This window comes from Brachionichthys hirsutus, chromosome 10, assembly GCF_040956055.1.
Source record: "Brachionichthys hirsutus isolate HB-005 chromosome 10, CSIRO-AGI_Bhir_v1, whole genome shotgun sequence".
Classification (NCBI taxonomy): Eukaryota; Metazoa; Chordata; class Actinopteri; order Lophiiformes; family Brachionichthyidae; genus Brachionichthys; species Brachionichthys hirsutus.
In genome coordinates, this window is record NC_090906.1 from 9,322,543 (window position 1) to 9,342,655 (window position 20,113).

Below are 20,113 nucleotides of genomic sequence, written 5' to 3' on the forward strand. Positions count from 1 at the left end.
TAACTTCAGTTGTTTTCTATTATAATGAAGAAGAAAGCCATGATTTGCATTACAAACCACCCTGGAGTACCTATTAAGTCATTTGAATCCTTTACAGACATATTTTTTGTGGTGAAATCTCTTAAGTGGGATAAATGTTATATTTAGTGGTAAAGTCATTTACTTGTTTTACTATAAGGCTATTATTCTCAGTTACATAATGTTTAGGACAAGCATCAATCGATAGGGTTAAGCATCAAATAAAGTGACAACCTTGTTCCTGGTTTTTGCTGCAGAAAACAACTGTATGAAACTTGTGGTCATCCCAAACTGCTTCGATGGTGTTATGTTGAAAAAAAGAAAAGCAAAAAAAGCCTGTTGGACACCAGATACAGTCGAGTCTGTTTCTCTAAATCATATATGTGACCATTTTTTAATTGAGATGAGGACTGCTTTTAATCACTTTAGTGCCATATTGCTGAAATCAACTCCTTCAGGATTGGGAGTGTGACCTCTTTTTATGTAACAGCATATTGAAATAGTTTAATTGAGTTTATGGTTTACACTTTGTACTCGCGTAGAAGCTGTTCTCATGTAAACGCAGCATCTGCAGCTGTGGAGCTCGCCGGTAAATGATAACACACCATAGCTTCTTCGGTTGTGAATGAAAAATGAAACACTTGTCTGTTTGTATATGTGAACTTTTATTTTTTTTTATATATAAAAGGTGAAATCTACAAATGCGACAAACCGTGTACGCCTACATTTGTTTAGTATATCAGACTTTTTCATCCTCAGCCCCCCAGATAAAATGCATGTGAATTTGGTGATAGTTTTGCAAACTACAATTGGAGATGGACCTTGTTTTATTTAGCATCTGGTGGCAAGATTTGATCAAGTTCTACTTTTCCCAGTTTATTTGTAACAGTACCTCAACTACGAGTTGCATGTATGGACAAAATGAGCCTCTGTGGAGAGGTCATGTACACAGGATTTTATTACATTTCCTTAATAAAAGCCGGTTTATATTCACCTTTTGGGCTTGCATCCTTTATTATGTGGAAGATTACTTTACAAACTTTCTATCTTAAAATAAAGATTCCTTTTTTTTGGCTCTTCTTTGGAGTGGAATTATCCTGTCCAATTTTTCTAATAAGACATCTTTTTAATTTTATTACAGACTGAACTGAATATATTCCTACAATCAGAGAGCTTAGACAAACCCAGCTAACAACAAGATTCATCCTTCTGTGGATGAATGCGACGTTTTTGCAGAAAAGAAACACAAACATAGCAGACATCAAAGTGACACACTAGGAAAACTATGATTTATTGGTTTGTTTTTAAAAAAAGAAAAAAGCGTACACTCATTGAGTACAGCAGATAAAATCTCCAAAAGTCATTTTCAAGACCTATTCGGAGTACATAGCTTCTGATGTTTTTGTTTGTCGGATTTTTCGTTGCAATTCTATATTTGAACGAAGGTTGAACTGGTTTTGTATTCATAACTTATGTAAAAACCTGATAAAGACAAATACATAACAGGACTGTCAGCGTCATAAACAAACAAACACAATTAAAATGCCGTGGATCTCATGTTACTTTCAACAAGTTTATTTTACACAATATACAAACTGGTCCATTGTATCTTTTTCCACACTTACGCCTACCGCTTCAATCAGATTAAAAGATGGAGATAAATAAATAAAACTATTTATGTATCTCAACAAGGATATGAGGCGAGTATGGAAAGCAAAGTATCTCCAATAAAATAACCAGGAAGCTAAGCCTGTGACCCCCCCGCCCCCCCACCCCGAAAATAAACTAACGATTAAAGGATCCACAACCAATCATTACAAAGACCCATTTCACACAGGACCGCTCCTCTGATTATTAAAGCAGCACATTGTGCCCCTTGTTTAGTAACAGTAGAAAAAAAAAACATCTAGGCTGGTTTGCTTTATACTGAAGTGACAAAAATATCAAGGTGGTCTTTAAGTTGACAGAATTACATCCAACAACAAAACAAGGGGAGTTTTATAGCAAAGCAACAGGGCCAAATGTGAGAGGAGGAGTTAACGTGGTGCAGATGGAGCTCCAGACGCCTCCCAGATAAAAACGACTTCTCCAGTTCTGCGTTAGATCGGGAGAGAGGAAACGCATGAGCCGCTGACCAGAGGAGAATGAGGAACAGTTTAAAGTGGAGCGGAGCGCGTCTTACCTTCGGTGCACATTATCTGTGCTTGTCAGAGGATTTATGAGTAGGATTATTAAGGGAAATGGCAAATGGAGCACACAAAAGAAAGACACGGACCGAGTCAAAGAGCAGCGTTAAGCCTCGAAGCATTCAGGCCACGTCTTCGTAGACGCCAACATAGTCTTAAAAGGATGCCGAGCGGGAGCAAAAGAATCATGGCGTCTGGTTTCATTACAGAAAATGACGGCAAGCTTCCCAGTGCAATATGGCGCCTTCTGCCGTTCTAAATAATTAGAGCATCTCAGGGCGTTTGGAGAAAGATTCAATCTCTTCGATCTGGCGTCTTGACAAGTTTCTGACTGATGCAGCCATTTTTACACTCCGAGCCGTGTTGAGTAAATACTGAGTGTACTCTTCATGCTACGTACCGGATACTCACGGATCAGCCGCTGCTACTCAGGAAGGGGGGGGGGGGTCAAATCAAAGAAGAACCAATCTAAACCATTTACGCCTTATCATCTGATATATAAAAAGGACTTGACCTAAACGTTCCATCAATTTCAGATGATATTCTGCAAGCCATTTAAATCAAACGCCTTCGCTCTAAATAGAGAACATTTCAGGATATTGCTTTTTCTCCTCCTTTCCTCCGCTGCTGTCCCTCTTCTCCTTCTTTTCAGATTTGTCTTTCTCGTGCCTGGACTCCTGCGACACAAAAACAAAAGAATGGATTAAAAGGTCAGCAGGAATGGAAGTACAAGCTTCATCCGGGACACCGGGGTGACCTTTTTGCCTCCAGAAGACGTCCGCTCAGGCTTCACAGACTCCGTCTTCTCTTTACTGGAAGATTTGGATCTTTTGCTCTTCTCTCTCTCGGCTGAAGGCGGGGAGTCACACGAAGGACTCGTGCTGTTTTTGAAGGAATCTAGGGACAGAGGTTCTTGCTTTAGCCTTTTGTCCCGCTTGACTCGGACGCGCCAGAATCATTGCTGGTAAACATACTGGTTCCGTTCTCATCCTTTTTGCGTTTGAATTCTTGGCTCGCCTCTCGGTCGTTGACGGCGTGGTCCTGAGGACGAATGACGAGACGTGCATTTACTGTGGCAGCGTTAATATATTATTAATATAAACACGAGACACATTAAAAGAGTGGAAAACAAACGAAGGATCGCCTTCCCTCAACCTTTTGCAGCGGCATATTGTGAATACTAACTCGTTTTTTGTCTTTGCGCTCCTTTTCGTCCTTCTTCTCTTTGGCTCGCCCTTGCGTGTTGCTGTCTGAGTCGTTCTTCTCCAGCTCCCGCTCTCTGCTCTTGGACCGGCTTAGTGAATTGTAGGTGACGTGGTGCTGCGAATGTAATCATGTGTGAACAGAACAAGACAAACATGCTCATTTTGTAAAGAGTCGTTACGCTGCTCGCGTAGAATATCTGCAGTTGTAACGGACGTGGTGAAAACGAGGACGAGAGTCTTTCCCAACATCAATCTAAACAATTACAAATACCGAGATAATGAATGTGGATTTCAATGCTTACGTACTTCACAATGATCTAAAGTACACTTTACGTACTACTAGTGGACTTTCTTCTTGTCCCACGAGGGGTCGCCACAGCAACCCAACCTTCTCCACCTCACCCTGTCCTTTGCATCGTCCTCCCCAACATCAGCCTCTCTCACTACGTCCATGCATCTTCTCCTGGGTCGACCTCTAGCCCTGATCCCTGGCAGGTCCATCCTCAGCATCCTTCTACCGATATAGTCCCTGTCTCTCCTCTGGACATGTCCAAACCATCAAAGTCTGGCCTCTCTGACCTCGTCTGCAAAACGTCTAACCTTCACTGTCCCTCTTATTGTCTCATTTCTAATCCTATCCAACCTGGTCACTCCCAAGGAGAACCTCAGCATCTTCATCTTCACCACTTCTAGCTCCGCCTCCTGTCTCTTCCTCAGAGCCACCGTCTCTTAAAGTAAAAAAGCTATCGTTTTTAAAGGAAGATGGGAAATGCCACAGTTTTGAAGTGTAATGCAGAATTTAAATGGATTAATGAGTTATGTTTATAAAAAGGTAGAATCCTTTGATTATATTTGAAGGGAAAAAAGTATCTGCATAGTATTATTGCAAACCATACAATATTTGCTATTCAGTTCATCCATTATTGGTCAGAATTATAACAGACGACCCGAACCCGAAGCGAACACAAAGAAATAATTAAAAGACATTTTATGACAAACTAAAACAGTTGTTGTGCGGCTGTTGTTGTCACTGGTCGAGCAGGTCGTCCAGTGATCAGTGGGTCAGTGGTTCGAATCCCAGCTCTGACTGTCCACATGTCGAAGTGTCCTTGGAACCCAAAATAGCCCAGTGGACCTGGCAGCAGGCACCCACTGGAGTGCGAGTGAGGGGAGGTGAGGCCAAATTGTAAAGCAAAATGTGGGAAAGCGCTACGCAACAGTCCATTTACCATCGACCACGAATCTTCCTTTAACAGCAACTAACAATTCAGTAAACTAACCTGCAACTCAAAAACCATTTGAAGCTGTTCTTAGAGGGGCTTAACCTGCCTGTGCCGCTTGTTGATCTGGGGCTAAATGAAAAAGGTCCTTCAGACTTCTGCCTTTCAGTGATTGGAAATATTCACCCACCAACTTCCAATTCATTCATCTTCTGACAGAAACCAGAAAAATATTCACAGGCACAAAATCAGAAAAGCAGCTCCGGCTAAACGAGAGCTCAAAGCGGACAAAATGCTATTATTCTAAACTACTTGAGATTCATTTCATTCATCTAAACCCCTTTACATTCAATGCTGCAACAACCTGATGACAGGCGAGCCTTTTTTTGGGGGGGGGGGGGGGGGGGGGTGTCTAAAGTGAATTTGTATTGTTAATTCTCGTGGTGTGTAATATTGTGGCGCATCCTAAGACTGGTGGGATTTTGCCATCAACTAGGAAAAGACAAGTGGTCCAACCCATCACAACAACATCAATAGGGGGAGACGGAGAGTAACGGTGTACTTGAATCAGCTTCACACAACAACAGGCAAAGAGAGGAAGTAGCAGAGCTAGCTCAAACCTTGGATGTGGTCTCCTTGGGTTCGTTGCTACCGTCCTGTAGGGATGAATGGAGATGACAGATGAGCTGGGAGAGGGTGGGGGTTGGGAGGAGGTTGTAGACAGCAGTAGTTGGAAGAAGGGATGGGGGGGGGGGTGGGGAAGTTGGGGGCTGGCCAGACCAACACCGTGCTTTTCCCTCGACCTCTGACCTTCAAGGACTAAGGCTTTGACAAGGTTATGACATAAAGAAGAGTTCGTAAGCTCAACATCTGGAATGTCAATACTTAGAGAATCCCTGAGCATATAAAAATGAAGTGCTAGTCCTAACTACAGACACGTCCGTACTTCCAGTAAGCATAATTTAAAAGTCTACAGTGCAGCTGGTATTAAATACATGTAAAGTGCAAGTGGTATAAATAATGTGTGTGTGTGTGTACATGTACCTGTGTGTGCAAGACAAATGTGCCTGACTGCATCCCTACATAGGTAACTGTAGCTGTCACTTACAGTTCAGGAATAGGTATGAGCCTATTTCTCTGGTGGAAGGGTAAAATAAAGACCTATCACAAGCTTCCAGACGACTCAGGCGCCGCCCACTCTCTCCCTCCCACTCTCTCTGTGTAGGGGCAGACTTTCTCCCTCTGTACTTTTGGGCTGACTCAAATCTGCGACATTCATTCTCCGTTGCTGGTGGCTCCGATTTCCCTCTGAAGGCTCGCCGTGTGACCGTTGACGCCGTGCGACCGTTGACGCCGTGCGACCGTTGACGCCGTGCGACCGTTGACGCCGTGTGACCGTTGACGCCGTGCGACCGGGGACGCCGTTGGCAGGTTGTTGCAGGGACGGCACTGCAGCAGGACTGGCCGGATGCACGTCTTGTGGAGTGAAGGCTGAATGCGGGCCGTCGTAACCACTGGAGACAAGGTTGGGTGGGGGGGGGCAGATGCTCCCGCAGTGGAGGGGGGCTTGCTGGACACCGTACGACTCCATGCCGGATCCAGGGATATTGCCGGGGAAAGCAATATGCTTTAACCAGGGAATCTTCTTGGCTCACAAAATGGAGAAATAAAATCAGGCACCATTTCAAGTGTTAAAACACTGCTCTTGATGTTCAGGGGGGCGAAAGCCTTTGGAAGATGCAAAGATTCTTGATTTGGCCGTTTCACTTCAGGTGGATGTAATTTTCAAAAAGCAAAAGAAAATCCACAAGAAATATAGAAATTCTTAAAAAAAAAAAAAAAAAGAAAATTCTTGCCAAGGCACACCGACCGCTGTCATTAATATGAAAATAGATTTATATTTCATTATAAAAATACTCAATATATACAATAATCACTTGGCTAAGTCCTTGAGGGATGATCTCCCAATTTTTCCAAAACATGTCCATGGAATTCGTTCCACCTCCCACGGATTTGGGGCTGGATTTCCAGATGCCATTTGTGACAACTCTCCTTGGTGGTCTTCGGGGCTGCTGGAATGTGCAATGCGGCTAATGCTCCGGCACAGAGAGGAAACGGGCAGCCTTCCTCAAGCCATACTAACCTTAACAGACGAGGAGTTGGACGGAGAAGAGTGACCGTCAATCTTTCGTCTTTTGTGATCTGTGAAAGAAGAGAAGAAACTGTGAGCTTGAAATACTTGCAAGGAGAGGTTTGAACCGCGGGTGAGAGACACAACCATCCTCACCCCTCTCGGATTCAGCCGACTCCGATCTGGGGATTGGTGACTTGACGGCTCCGGCTACAGCGCTCCGGTCTGCTTTCTCCTTGCTCTTGGACTCCTTGATGGCGTCGCGTTCCCTGGATGGCTCTACAGACTCGCCATTTCCAGCTTTGACCTTGTCGTCTTTGATGCCCTTCTCCTCGGCCTTCACTTTCTCCCTGTCTGCCTTTGGGGTCTTCTCCTTACCCTCGCGTACCGCCCGCTCCTCCTTCCCTGCTCTCTCGTCCCTCTGCTTCTCCCGACGGTTCTCCGCCTTTGTCTCAGGAGTGCCGCCTGGCATCTTTTCCTTCTTCTCTTTTTTCTCCTTGCCGCTCTTCTCTTTGTCATCTCGTTCTTTAATGGCTTTGGCGCTGCAGAAGGGGTGAAAAATGCATCACTACTTCCTCACTGTACCAAATAGACATCTAGCTGACAATACCAGGAATCAGAATAACTTTTCTGTGAGATAGATTAGTGCCGCCGCAGCTCTAAACGATGCCCACCTGTTGACAGCGCCGTTTCCGTTGCTGGCAGTCACTTTTGCAGTCGCACTGTTGCCTTTATTCACTGGTTTTGTCGTCCCCTGAGATTTATCTTTGCCACGATCTGCATTAAAACAAGCCAAGAACCGCGTGAGAACAGGACGAGTTAATGCCAACACGAGGGCTGAGAGACACGACACAGACAATGACCGAGTTTCATTACCACCAACTTCTGATTTGTTTCTTTCTGTTGCGATTCTTTGAAAACAACACTCGTGAATCGATGCACGATTCAGCAGGGGCTCCGGAGATTGAAACATCGAATCGCAAACTGATAAAACCATGAAACTGAAAGAATCCTTGACATCTTTTCTCATCGCTCACCGCCATCTTCAGACGTCCCCTCTTCCGTCTTGCTCACGCTGGTGGCAGGCTTGCCCGTGCTTCCGGGGCCGTTCTGCTGATTGGCAGGGGTGGCACTTCGTGCTGGCAGATCCTTGTGGTGAAATTCATTCTCAGGTACCATGTGAACCTTCTGGCTTTTCAATCGACCTGTATAACTGTAAGATGCAGAAATTGTTTGCACAAAGCAGAAACAAATACTTGCAAGAACGTCTGAGTGTAAAAAAAAAAAAAAGGAGAAAAACTCTTGGCATGGCGTTTCAGCGATTACAAACCGCCTGCATTCTTGACTGTGAATAGATGCAAGCACGGACACTATTAGCAGCTTTGACCTCAGCAGGAAGTCACTAACACAGAGGAAAAACCAACTTATGATGAAAAGTCTAGGACAGAAACACATTAAAATACCCAACAACCCATCTAACCACAAAATAAAATCTTAAGCATCCAACATTCTTCAAATGAAAACATCTATAATTCTTATTTCTGGGCCCCATCCGTCATTTTATAACCAAATTGTGCATGTTAAATAACAGAGAGCTTAACAGCACACAATGCTGTGTTACCCCATTGCTAAGGCATAGAGGTCTGGCCTCTTGTCCTTCTCCTCGGTGCAGATCTTCTGGACACGCAGCTCCAGCGCTTGGCCCAGATTCAGGACTTTGGGGTAGCACGGCAGGATTTTCGTGAGTACGATGAGAATATTACGGATGTGCGTATAATCTCCGGTCTCCAGGCAGTGGACTGAAGCCTGGATGAAGAAGAGATGGAGGACATAATCAGACAAGTACACACACCACCCCCCCCAATCATTCTCCGAAAGCCATTATCCAGAAGGGATTGTTAAAATTGAACAGAAACACCGTCAGAACGGCAGCTCACTTTAGTGAGCATGTAGTGCCACTTGTGCACCACATGCCTGAAGTTCTCATAGTCGAGCTGATCTACTTTGTTCCCTCCGTCGAAGCCTGTAGCTCTGAAGATGGTCAGGAAGCCGGGGTAGTTAACGCACTCCTGCGACGACACAAAGAGACACATTTCGTTCCCAGATCGTCGCGGGTAGAAAATGCCACAATTACAAAAAATGACAGGCGAGGAACGACGGCTGGAACAGGGCACCTTCTCGTAGGTCGCACGGTCACTGTGCCAGCGGGTCGCCGTCTCCAGCATGCAGCAGAGGAAGCGCCCGTACTGGTGAGACTCGTTCTCCGTGCAGCTCGCCACGGTGTAAATGATGGCGGAAAACACCTGCAGTCACACAAGCAAGTGGGTTTGGGTGAGTGAAAGCATTATGAATGCTTATTCTTTTTTTTATTTTAGCTCGTCTGTACCCTGTCGTAACACAGGAGAGTGCAGAAGTTTGTCGTCTTCTGTTGGTGGACCAGCTCGACGAAGCGGGCGCAGTAAACGGCGTCGATGGCGGAGAAGATGCAGCGAGGGAACAGACAGAGCTGCAGAAACTTGGTTATGGTCTCGTTCTTTGTGGATTCTGTCAGACATCATTTATCACGTTAGTTCGAGTCTACAAGGAAATTAAGTTTCCTCTTCAAATAAAAACATTTTGTAGTGCTGAAAACAAATTCATTTGTAATGAACGTATGATTTGGTCTGCAGTTTAAACGCTGAAAGACCAGTCGCAGAGAAGAAGGCTGCATTACTGGTGCCACTGGTTACTTACTGGCCAACAACCAGTTGTCTTTCTCTAGTTTGAGGCGATGCAAAACCCTTTGGACATGCTCCAGCTGCTTCTTCTCCTCCTCCTGCAATTTTTCCTGCAGGGCAGTGCAGCGTTCCTTTTCCTTCTTCTTCTTGTTCAAGGGCTGTATTTTCGGAGGAATAATCACTTAAATACGTAAAACACGGAATGCTGCAGTAAAAAGATTGAGCTCTAATGCATTTGCTGCTTTTGTGACCTTGTAACCTTCAGCTAAACCGTAACAATGGTCGGGAGTGACGTTTATCGACCACTGCGGACAAACTACTCACTATCTCTGGGTTCTCCTCGATGGCCCTGATCTGGACCTTCAGCTTGTTGACCTCGCGCTCGTAGGCAGCATGTGGCACGGCGAGGTCGTACATCGTGAGGGACCAGAAGGTAGCATAAAACTGAGGCCGGAGGTCATCCCAAACCCTGGTCGGATGGAGGGACACCACGGCCTCGTGCACCGGCGCCATCACGTGTTCGCAGGCCGCCACATATTTGTGCACCTTCTGCTGCTGTTTGTTGCCCTTCTCCGTTTTCTTCAGCTCATCATACTTCGACTGGAATTTGAGCACAAAAAGATTTTCTTACATTCAACATTTTCCGATTACAGATGTATTGTTAGAACTAAAAGGTGTTCCTGAATGCATGCAGAAATATCCTTTGCAGAAACGCGTGTTTTACAAGATGCCTCACAAATAATCAGGATTCTATGTTACCAGTTCTGCCCCAACTATTTTGAAATGACTTGCAAACACAAAATAATCATGAATAAAGCTAAAAAAAACAATATTAATGATGTTAAAGAACCAAAACATAAGATACATCATCTTTGTACCGTTTTGTACAAGAAACAAGAATCTACTAATGAGCTTATCTTCTGGCTGAAACACTTGATTATTGCCTTGATCCTGAAGACTCTCCCGTCACACTGCCAGTCGTCCACTCACCAAAATCTGATGAGCATACATGGGTCGAGACAGGAGGAAAGCGGCATCGTGTGGCGTGTGGAACTGATTGCAGAGGATGTCGATGGAGGGAACCCGCTTGATGTAATCCTCTGTGCTCAGGTTGGAGGCCAGAAAGCCACCGAACTGCACCAAGGTGTCATGACACTGCAGTCAATTATAGCAGATATAGCCAGGTTAGGTTCCGTTCAATTTATTACTAATAAATCCTTTGATGGATGAGTTTCAGATTTTGGTGCGGCGTTTAAACCTGGTCGTAGAGGTGGCCGACAAGCTTGAGGTGTTTCTCCCCACCCTCTAAGAAAATAACACCGTTTCGTTGCTGGGCCAAGAGCAGACACAGCGGCAAGGCCAGTTCATGTTCAAGCAGCGCGTCCTTCAGACGCTGCGATGACTTCTTAGTGTTCCTGATCTGGCCAAAGTAGCCGCCCTGCGGAGACAGACACGCCGGTACTGAACCCGAGCTCAGGCAGGAATCACGTCTTAGTCAAGAGACAGCATTACAGAATGTAACATTAGTCTCACACCTCGGCTTTGAGTTGCTCTCCTCCAGTCATGGCCTCCAACTGCTCCGAGGTCATCTCTTCTGTGATCTCAATGCCGGCCATTTTTTGCACCACCTCCTTCAGGATTAAGAGGTCGAAACTGCAGCGAGACGAAAGACGTTTAATGTAAAGTGCATGTCCTGAGGCATAAAAAAGGCACACATTAACGAAGAATCTAGCGTTGATCACTGTGATATTAAGGCATTAAGCCCGCCCCCCCCCCACCCCCACTGGTGCGTGGACTCGGCATATACTGCAAACTACTTGACCCAACTCACCTCTTCCCTGCTTTTAGCTGATTGGTGACATACTGAAGAAGCCCAGCCAGCTCAATCGGGTACTTCCTGAACACGGCTCCGCACAGACTCGCCAGGCCTTGGTTGACAAGCAGAACAGGCGCGTGTCGGATGTTACAACATCAAACCGTTTTTCAATTTGTTAGCCAAGTTAGCCATGAAGCCACATACTCTGAAGCCAAGAGGAGATGGTGGTGTCGTCGTGTTTCATCTTCTCCTTCTCGGGATTGGCCAACGCTTCAATGATGCAATCTGAACATTGCGTTAAGAAGAAAAGGCACAGAAAACGACAACGAATACCCAGCTCCAACTATACGCCGACTCAACCTCACACAAACGTCTTTTTTTCCCAAGCTGACTGAATGAAGTTGAAACGGTGTAGGATACAGGCCAAGACATCATAGTTGAGGGATGTGAGGTATTTCAAGGAGTCCACCACAGGTCCAATGAGGTTGTCGTACCACTGGATTTGAGATAGCATCTGCAATACAACAGGACACGCGGCATCGGCAGCCATCAAAGATGCGCATCGTCTTTACGGGAATGTATCCACAGATGGATCCCTGCGACGTGAACAAACACGGCTTTACTGCCGCACGCTTTCAATGAGACAACAGCGAAATGCACGTACGTATTCAAAGAGGATGGTGGGATTGCTATGGCTCAGTTTGCCAATCTGCCTTCCAGATTGTTTCACATTCTCTTTGGTCAGTCGCCTAAAGGGGGGGGTAGAAATGTAGTAAAAATCAATAAAAGATATAAAGACAAATGGCTGTACAGTCATTGTGCATCACTTCTGCAAAGTCACTTACTTCATTATGTATTTGGCCCTTTCCACCGTCTGAGCTTTGACTTTAACCAACAGCGGATGGCCAGAGTAGGTCTCATTCTTCCACTGCCCGTATAACCGGTACCTGAGAGCAGAGGAAGGTGGTTACCTTAATTGCTGAACTATTATGCGCACCTGTGAAAAAGCCGCACCCACTGAATTTTAAAAAAATATTTATTTTGTACAAAAATAAGCCGCACATATTCGTAAACTGCAGGTGTCTACCGGTACATTGAAACAAACAATATTTAACGGAACACGGCTCGTAACGATATCCGCAGCAGGTCTCCAAGGTGAACAGCCTCTGGCATGTTAGATCAAGGGAAGTCGGCAAATCAGATCCGTAACTTCGGGATAAGGATTGGCTCTAAGGGCTGGGTCGGTCGGGCTGGGGTGCGAAGCGGGGCTGGGCTCGAGCCGCGGGGGAGCAGTCGCCCCGTCGCCCTCCCCTCTCCGCCCGTCGGAGGCTGCGCGGCGCGCGCGCCCGCCTGGCGGGGTGTCCCCGTCCCCCTTGCCCCCGTGCCCCTCATCCTCCGTCCGCGGGAGCGTGGTGCGGCAGGGGTGGGAACGCCCGGGAGGTCGAGGGTTCCTTCCCCGCGGGGCGGCGCGTCCGACGCCGCGTAGCGGATGGCGGACAGGGGCTTTCCCTCCGGGCGGGCGGGCGTTAATTTCGTAACGGAAATAAATAGGCTTTAACGAAACACGGCTCGTAACAAAAGTGGGAAAATATATGTAAATTTGCTGCGTCGTTGCATAAACCGCAAGGTTCAAAATATTGGAAAAAAGTAGCGGCTTGTACACCAGGAATTACGGTAAATGTGTCCACAGAAATATCTGAAAAAATATATTAGCTCATTTCATTCACCACGTATTATAGCCACTCTACTTCACTCCTAAAAATACTTAAATCTGATGCAACAGTTCTTGCTAACGTCCTGGAGGACTCCCTAAGGGAGTGTTATCTGACACCTAAATTAAAGTTCCACATAAAATAAGCCTCTCACCTGTGCTGATAGGGGAAGAGCTTGAAGAGACCCCACAGCTCCTCAGACATACAAGCGTTACACTCCATCAGAGACAGAGAGGGGAGGAGAACCTGGTCTGCAATGCTCAGGAAGCAACTCAAAAGAGTATCCTGCAATGAACACACCGTCGACAGGAGTTCAAGTAACGTATTACACGGACAAACTGGCTGATTCTTGAATGCAGCCTTTCAAATCACATTACAGGACAGTTGTAAATTCCCAAAGAAAGCATCGTTTCGATACGTACCAATTTGTCTCTGAGATCTGCCCGTCCTTCATTTTGGTACTGAAAGCAAATAAATGCGAGTCAAAATACGTTTTTTAGTTATACTGACGGTTTAGCAACGCGACAATTATAGCGTTATACCTCTTTCATGAGGGCTTTTCCCAGACGAACAATCTTGGCAAAGAGGAGAGGGTCATTAGAGAGGTGGGGGCCCAGGTAGCTGAGCATGCTAAATGTGTCCCTGCGCAGGTCATCAAAGGTCTCTGCAGGCGGAGGGGCTCGCTTGTTGTTCAGCGGGTGCAGCACATGCCCTCTCGCCCCCTTCGGCAGGCCAGCGCTGTGAAGAACAGACGTGTCAGAAACTGCAATTTCTCAGTTTTCACAGAATTTCTAGGCGTTAAAACTTTGGTTATTAGTTATATACGTCGATTCAAACTATGAAATATGCAGTTGTGTTACAAATTGTGAGAGACGTGAAAATACCTCCTGTAAATAGGATCCACAGTCAGGTGCACAAGCTGGCAAAGTGCCAGAGCAATTGCCTTATGTGAAGTAGCATAGAAGGAAGGCATCTGGTCCATAATAATTTGGGCATGGCGCCAGTCTCCAATTCTAAGTAAGGCTTCCAACAGACCAAGCTTCTGGTTATCAGGTGGCTGTGGACGCAGAGAACAGCATCGGATTGTCACTGTGTTATTATTAAAGGTCAAGTTCAGAAACAAGCTTCCAGCTACAGCTAGGGATGGAGAGAGTTTGTATTTTAGCAATACTGCCCCCACTACAACACAAAGTGGAGTGGATGCTTTACAGAAGAGGCCTTTAGATTTATTCAATGCTGTATCTGCAGGCGTTTCCTGACGTTAGTCACACAGGAGAGTACCGCAGTCATCCTTCCAATGAAAGTTTGCACCAGTTTACGTGTTCATGGCAACGTTTGACTGAATGGAAGGAAGGCTGACATATGAGCAAACGAGACAAAAGATATTCTAGTACCTGAGACCAGCTAAACAGAAACAAAACCATAATCACTTACGGATCAGTATCTGACAACGATATGGCCACAGCCAGTATTTCATTAATTCTAAACTTCCAGCAGCCTGAAGATTTGCAGAAAATTGTAATTTAGGCCATGATTGTTGTGTTAGCAACATGAGATTGAGAATGAAGTTGGAATAATCAAGATGATTAATCAATAGACAGATAGATATCTGCAAATGAATGCAAGGACGCAAAGCAATCTTGAGGCCAACTAAACTCCATTGCCTTCAACATCAGACCACTCGGTTCTAACATTGTGTAAAATCTTTTAACATCGATAATATAATTATTATTATAATTATTATAATATAAGGCTTCATGCTTGATAAGCCTTAAACTGCGGGCATTTCTGCACCCTTTTATTCCTGTCCCACTGAACTGCTTTATTCATCGGCTTCTTTCATGCCACAATTTTGTTAGCGCTCTCTTTTTTATTTTATCCAAATGGACACCAGTCCTCGACAAGAAAATCAATGCTCTGATACCTTTTCATTCTTCTCCTCCTCTTTTTCTTTCTCCTTTTCTTTGTCTTCACTTTTGTCGGAGGGCAACACAACCATGACCAGCTTTCGGGCAATTTGCTTGGCCTCCGAGACATCTCGTTTGTGTTCCTCTAAGATGACGGCATCTAGTGGCATGAGCTGGTAGAACAGGGAAAAGACATTCATTCTTTCATTCATCTTCGTCCCATATACCCAAATTCTGACTGATAAATGAACATTGTGCAATGACATATTTTATTAACGTGACATGAAATGCCCTTTCTCTTACATGTACATAGAGATCTTCTAGCTCTATCAGGTTATGGTGAAGCAGAGCGGCAGCAATATGATGAAGTGACTTTGGGGTTTCCTCATTAGGCTCCTAAAGACAAAATTAAAAATAAAAGCAATTAATTTTCACTAAAATCAAATCAAAATCAAGACTATTTTTAGCCTCGGATTACCAGTTTTCAGGTCAGATTAAACAATTTCAGACATTATGGTATTTTTGATTTTCCCTTTTTTTTTTTATTCTCACCTGGTAGAACTTGAATTTAAAGCCCAGGATGTGACAAAGGGTGAGAGGCTCACACATGTATGACTTTATGAGAGACAGGAAGAACTCGTCTTGGTCAGATCGACTCTTATAAACCTCCAGGATTATGTCCAAAACACGATTTGGGTCCAAATTGAAACATCCTGCAGCAAAAGGAAATGGTAGTTAAACAGGCATTCTTATTTTAACTCTCTCCCTCTGTTCGTTCCTCTTTCTCTCAGTCTGCAGGCTCTTCTGTCCGTGGTGCTGCAGAACCTGGACCTGTGACTGTCAACTCGAGTAACCTTATAGCTAGCATTAGCAGTTATAGCTCCATATAGCAGCTCTTTAGTCAGTGGTTTGATCTGCAGTTTTTATCTTGTGACTCACTGGAGAGAGTATAAAGGACACTATGTTTTTGTCTGCTCCTGTTCTCTCCATCACTCTCTTTGTTCTTGATTCTCCTCCTACCTGTCCTTGTCTCCGCCTCTCTTTCTTTCTTAACCCAACCGGTCAAGACCGATGGGTGCCCACTATGAGTCTTAGATTCTGTTCAAGGTTTCTGCCTGTTAAAGGAAAGTCTTTCCTTGCCTCTGTCAACAAAGTGCTTGCTCTTTTGGGAGAAGTTGGGTTCTATCTTATCCTGCTACACCTGTAAAGTGCCTTGAAATAACTGTTAGAATTTGGCGCTATAGAAATAAAAAATAATTGAATTAATAATATAGCCTTTGTGGAAGCAAAACAGACATGCCAAGCATGTACATAGTTATTGTCATGTAATCGTAATCACCTATGAGGGACTTGATGCTCTCCAGAATAACGTGGCTGGTTACATTGCCTGAGAGATCCTGGCCAAGCTCAGTGATGAGCTTAGCATAGCCCTCATTCTCCTCCCTTAGCAAGTTAAACTTCTGCTGCTTGTAACTGTAAAGAAATTAGAAGATCAAACAAATCATACACGTACATGAAAGATGCACAGTGTGTATCAAGCGCTATCAAACTGTATCCTCGACCTACAATAGTTTGGTCTTGATTTTTACAATCTTCTGGTTGAACTGATGGGCTTGTTTTATAAGTCCAAGAGATTCAAGGGTTTCAGGATCCAGTCTCTCTTTGAGGATGACCTCCGGAACAAAAAACTGGAATAAAGATTTGCATTAGTTCGTTTGACAACATCAGTAACACAAAAAAGTTAACAACATGTTCATTCAGAGAATTAGACCCACCAAACACGCTCCCATTAGCTGTGTGTAATGGTCACGTTTGATTTTTTCTTCCAGCGCTCCAGTCTCTAAATCTGAAAAGTATCACAAAAACAATATTTGAGTTTTGTTTGTTTAAATATTTATTTTGATTTATTGTGATAACTTAATGTTTAAAATAAAAACCCATATTTACCAAGTATACTGAATACATCTGCCAAAATTGATGGCATGTCATCTTTGAGTTCCTGAAAACAAAACAAAGCAATTGTCACTGTTTAAGCCGGAGAACAAAGACAGCTAACGTGTTTGTCAGCACCATGAAAGTAAAATTACAAAACTGTCAAAAATGTAATTTAGCTTTTCACTGGTCGGACTGGGTGAATATTTCAGTGTGCTTGGTGGATGTATGAAAGCGAAATCAAAGACCCAAACTTCGTTCCTATTTAGGTGCCAGAAACACCAGATGGGTGACATCAACAAAAGACTCAGAGGATTAAACCTAAAGTAAATACATATATATATATTATTATTATTATTATTTTTTTTTTAAATATACGCTCAAATACCATTATGTCTCCAAGAACACTGGCAGCAAGATCCAACTTCAGGTTTCCCTGTACAACGTTCCAGCAGAGTTCATACAACGCTGCCTGAATATCTGGACAAAAGCAGACAAGACAGAATTCATCTTAAGACGAGAGTGACAGAATAAAGGTGGTCCTCGCTTACCGACGTACTCATTTAAAGACAACTCGGAGTTACGACGGGCTTCCCGAGATGTCAAAGTATGTGTTTAGCAACAAGAAATCGCTGTTAAGACAAGCGGAATGCACTGGGGGGCGGAGTTTTAAACACAAAAAGCTCTTGACAGCTGGATTCACATATGCATGATTGTGGGCCATAATGTAGAGAAATATTTATTTTTCTTAAAAAGTTTATGGCGTAACCCAAATGTATTTCAATAATGAGAGGCAAGGAAAAGATGAGTAGAGAACAGAACCAAGGACATTGTCAACTCACCTCCATTGGATTTTTTCTCTGTGAGGCTTTTACAGAGTTGTACACTAGGAAAGAAAAGACAACACAGATCAGTAAGACTCGTCAAAACTCACCATGTCAATCATAACCACAGGGGCTTAAAGTTACATTGAATAGCCTATTTAAACAATGCCTATCCATGAAAAACAATTCGAATGCAGTTGCATTATTGGTTGCAATGACCTGTACAACAGTATTTTAATAACATTCAGTATTTAACACATTTTTTTCCCAATAATTAAACTACAGCAAGTCACTAGTTTCAAGTGTTTAGTACTTTTTAAAATAACAATTAAGATCTATAAAACCGTGTTTCCTGCAGTTGATAATGAGCATATAAGCGCTTTGCTGTCCTGATCACTCTCCCAAGCTCCAAACGAGGAAGTGTTCTATCCATATTTAACACACAGACAGAACGAATGAAGCAGGCCAAAATATTAGAGTCGCAGTCGCAGCTCTAATCGACTCAGCGCACTTTTCTGTTGGTTGTTTTCCCGTTGTAGGACAGTACAACCTCAGAGTAGATGGAATGCTGCACAAAACTCGAGAAACATATTTTAACACTTGATTTGGCTGAAACGTTATAGCTTCATCACAGGTCTGACCAGTAGCTGATCTTGGATTCAATATGAAATGTCTTACTGTCAGTGCACAGTGGGTGGAATCAGTCAGACAGGGAAACTGAATACGTGGACCATTTACACGCGTTTTCCCATCGATGGGATTTCTTTTTCATTTTCAAACGGTTATTTTGCAAGATCTTAATTTTCTGCATGTAAACTGCAGATATAAGCCTTGTGTATATCTCGCGGCAGGCCTAACATATACTCAGAAATAAGGCCTATCACGATGGATGAGCCTGTTGTGTCTCCGTTCTGTACGTTACGGCTGCGCTAAAGGAAAATGCGTGAAAAATCGTTTTCCACTGCACGAGTGATAAAAACTGCCTAATCAATAGATCTTTATATAATGTTAGCGGCAAGATTAGACGATGGTCGTGTATATATCGATACAGCAATGTGTACTTCAGTTAGCGTCACGTTCAGGTTACTACTGGTAGCTTGCCCAAACGGCTTCATTTTTTTAGATAAGTATTTATCCTCAATAATGCCATTTTAATTTTCCGCGGTAGCATGCTGTTTGACGCGAAGGTTTAACAACTATTCTGCAACACCGACGATGGAGCTAACATTACAGCTAACTCACGTTATGTAAAGAGCCGTCTCTTCTTCTCTTTGAATACTATTACTGTCAACGATCTCTAGTTTGGGATGTGAACTTTTTACGAAAGCTAAATTATCTATTGGGAGGTTGTAACACCAACCGATAACCCTAACTTTCTTACCGAATTCACGAGTGGGTAAACCAGAATGACACTGATGCAGCCGGACCATGGTCTCCACGAATGCTAACTAGCTTCAGTTAGCATTGATATCGACTATTTACAAATTCAATAGTGGCACAGTGGAAACGAACGTTAGCCAAATTACTAGCATTAGATGGGTTGGCTAAATATGTAGTTTCCGCTAAACAAATACGAAACAACCCGTACCAAGTATCAACTTATTATTATTATAATTTGTGGTGTTAGCGTTAGCGGGCCACCTGAAATGTTCTCTAGCTCGCCGACGTTAGCACTTGTGCTAGCCACAGCCAGCACACTTGATAGCTGGGCGCGAAATCGCAACGCTAACTACGTATTTATCATTAAATCATATCAGTCAGCAAACGCCACAACGTCTTAGACTAACTTAAAGTTCAAGGTTACTCACAACTCGTGTTTTCCTGATTTTTCCCAGTTTTTGATCCATTCGCAAGGGAGGATTAATGTCGCCATCTTCCATGCACACAGCCCGGATGTCTATTTCATGGCACGCACAAATGCGGCTAGCAGCTAGCTTCAGCTAGGTGACTGTTGCATGCTGGGACACGAAGTGCAGTCTTTGTTGCATCTCTTTGAATTGCGGGACCGTCTGAGTGCACGTTCGGACTCAACTTGATCCAACTATTTAAAGACAATAATTAGAGGAAATACCAGTGTCTTTGTTTAAACTTCATTAAAACAATCGTCACAAACATCTTTGTCCTTAAGAGCTTCCGAAATCATCAAGCACTTTCACCTGACCTTTATAGTACCATCCTGTTACAATAAAATGTACTAAAATGTTACTAATATGGTTAGACTGTTGTATATAAAATTGTTTTATAACTGCAAACTAAGTCTATACTATTTCTTTATGTTGTTATTACAATCTGCGTCTTGTATACCCAATGCCGAAGTATGGATGGGCAGCCGTGTCAATATAATCAGTCACCAAGTGTTTATTCTGTGAATCTGTTCATGTTACATCTGTAGACAGTAGATACAAACCTTAAGGAATGCAATGGGCACTTTGAAAATAAAATAAA

General features: G+C 43.7%; 1 protein-coding gene across 1 annotated transcript; it reads right to left on the reverse strand.

Annotated features, from left to right (window-relative positions):
* Nucleotides 1–740: 740 nt before the first annotated feature.
* thoc2 (THO complex 2) lies at nt 741–19,541 on the reverse strand. The gene is made up of 37 exons (XM_068744352.1): nt 19,477–19,541; nt 17,687–17,730; nt 17,233–17,324; nt 16,860–16,911; nt 16,688–16,758; nt 16,479–16,600; nt 16,252–16,385; nt 15,465–15,625; nt 15,216–15,308; nt 14,930–15,085; nt 13,890–14,062; nt 13,548–13,743; nt 13,160–13,290; nt 12,139–12,240; nt 11,958–12,042; nt 11,714–11,807; nt 11,498–11,578; nt 11,309–11,405; nt 11,013–11,130; nt 10,736–10,915; nt 10,468–10,632; nt 9,802–10,077; nt 9,494–9,635; nt 9,147–9,304; nt 8,935–9,063; nt 8,698–8,829; nt 8,382–8,566; nt 7,798–7,973; nt 7,435–7,537; nt 6,917–7,302; nt 6,773–6,831; nt 3,390–3,524; nt 3,179–3,245; nt 2,962–3,101; nt 2,805–2,881; nt 2,201–2,240; nt 741–2,112 (listed from the first exon to the last, which is right to left on the reverse strand). The coding sequence occupies exons 1-36, from the start codon at nt 19,539–19,541 to the stop codon at nt 2,213–2,215; spliced, it is 4,605 nt and encodes a 1,534-aa protein (XP_068600453.1). The 3' UTR covers nt 741–2,112; nt 2,201–2,212.
* Nucleotides 19,542–20,113: the final 572 nt, after the last annotated feature.

Excerpts from the sequence above, each read along its gene's own strand:
- thoc2 (XM_068744352.1), bottom strand. The coding sequence starts at position 19,541 with ATGGCGACATTAATCCTCCCTTGCGAATGGATCAAAAACTGGGAAAAA. Across the intron at positions 10,078-10,467 it reads TGTATGCTCATCAGATTTTG|TCGAAGTATGATGAGCTGAA; the intron begins GTGAGTGGACGA and ends CTCAAATTCCAG. Across the intron at positions 2,882-2,961 it reads CGTCTTCTGGAGGCAAAAAG|GAGTCCAGGCACGAGAAAGA; the intron begins GTCACCCCGGTG and ends TTTGTGTCGCAG.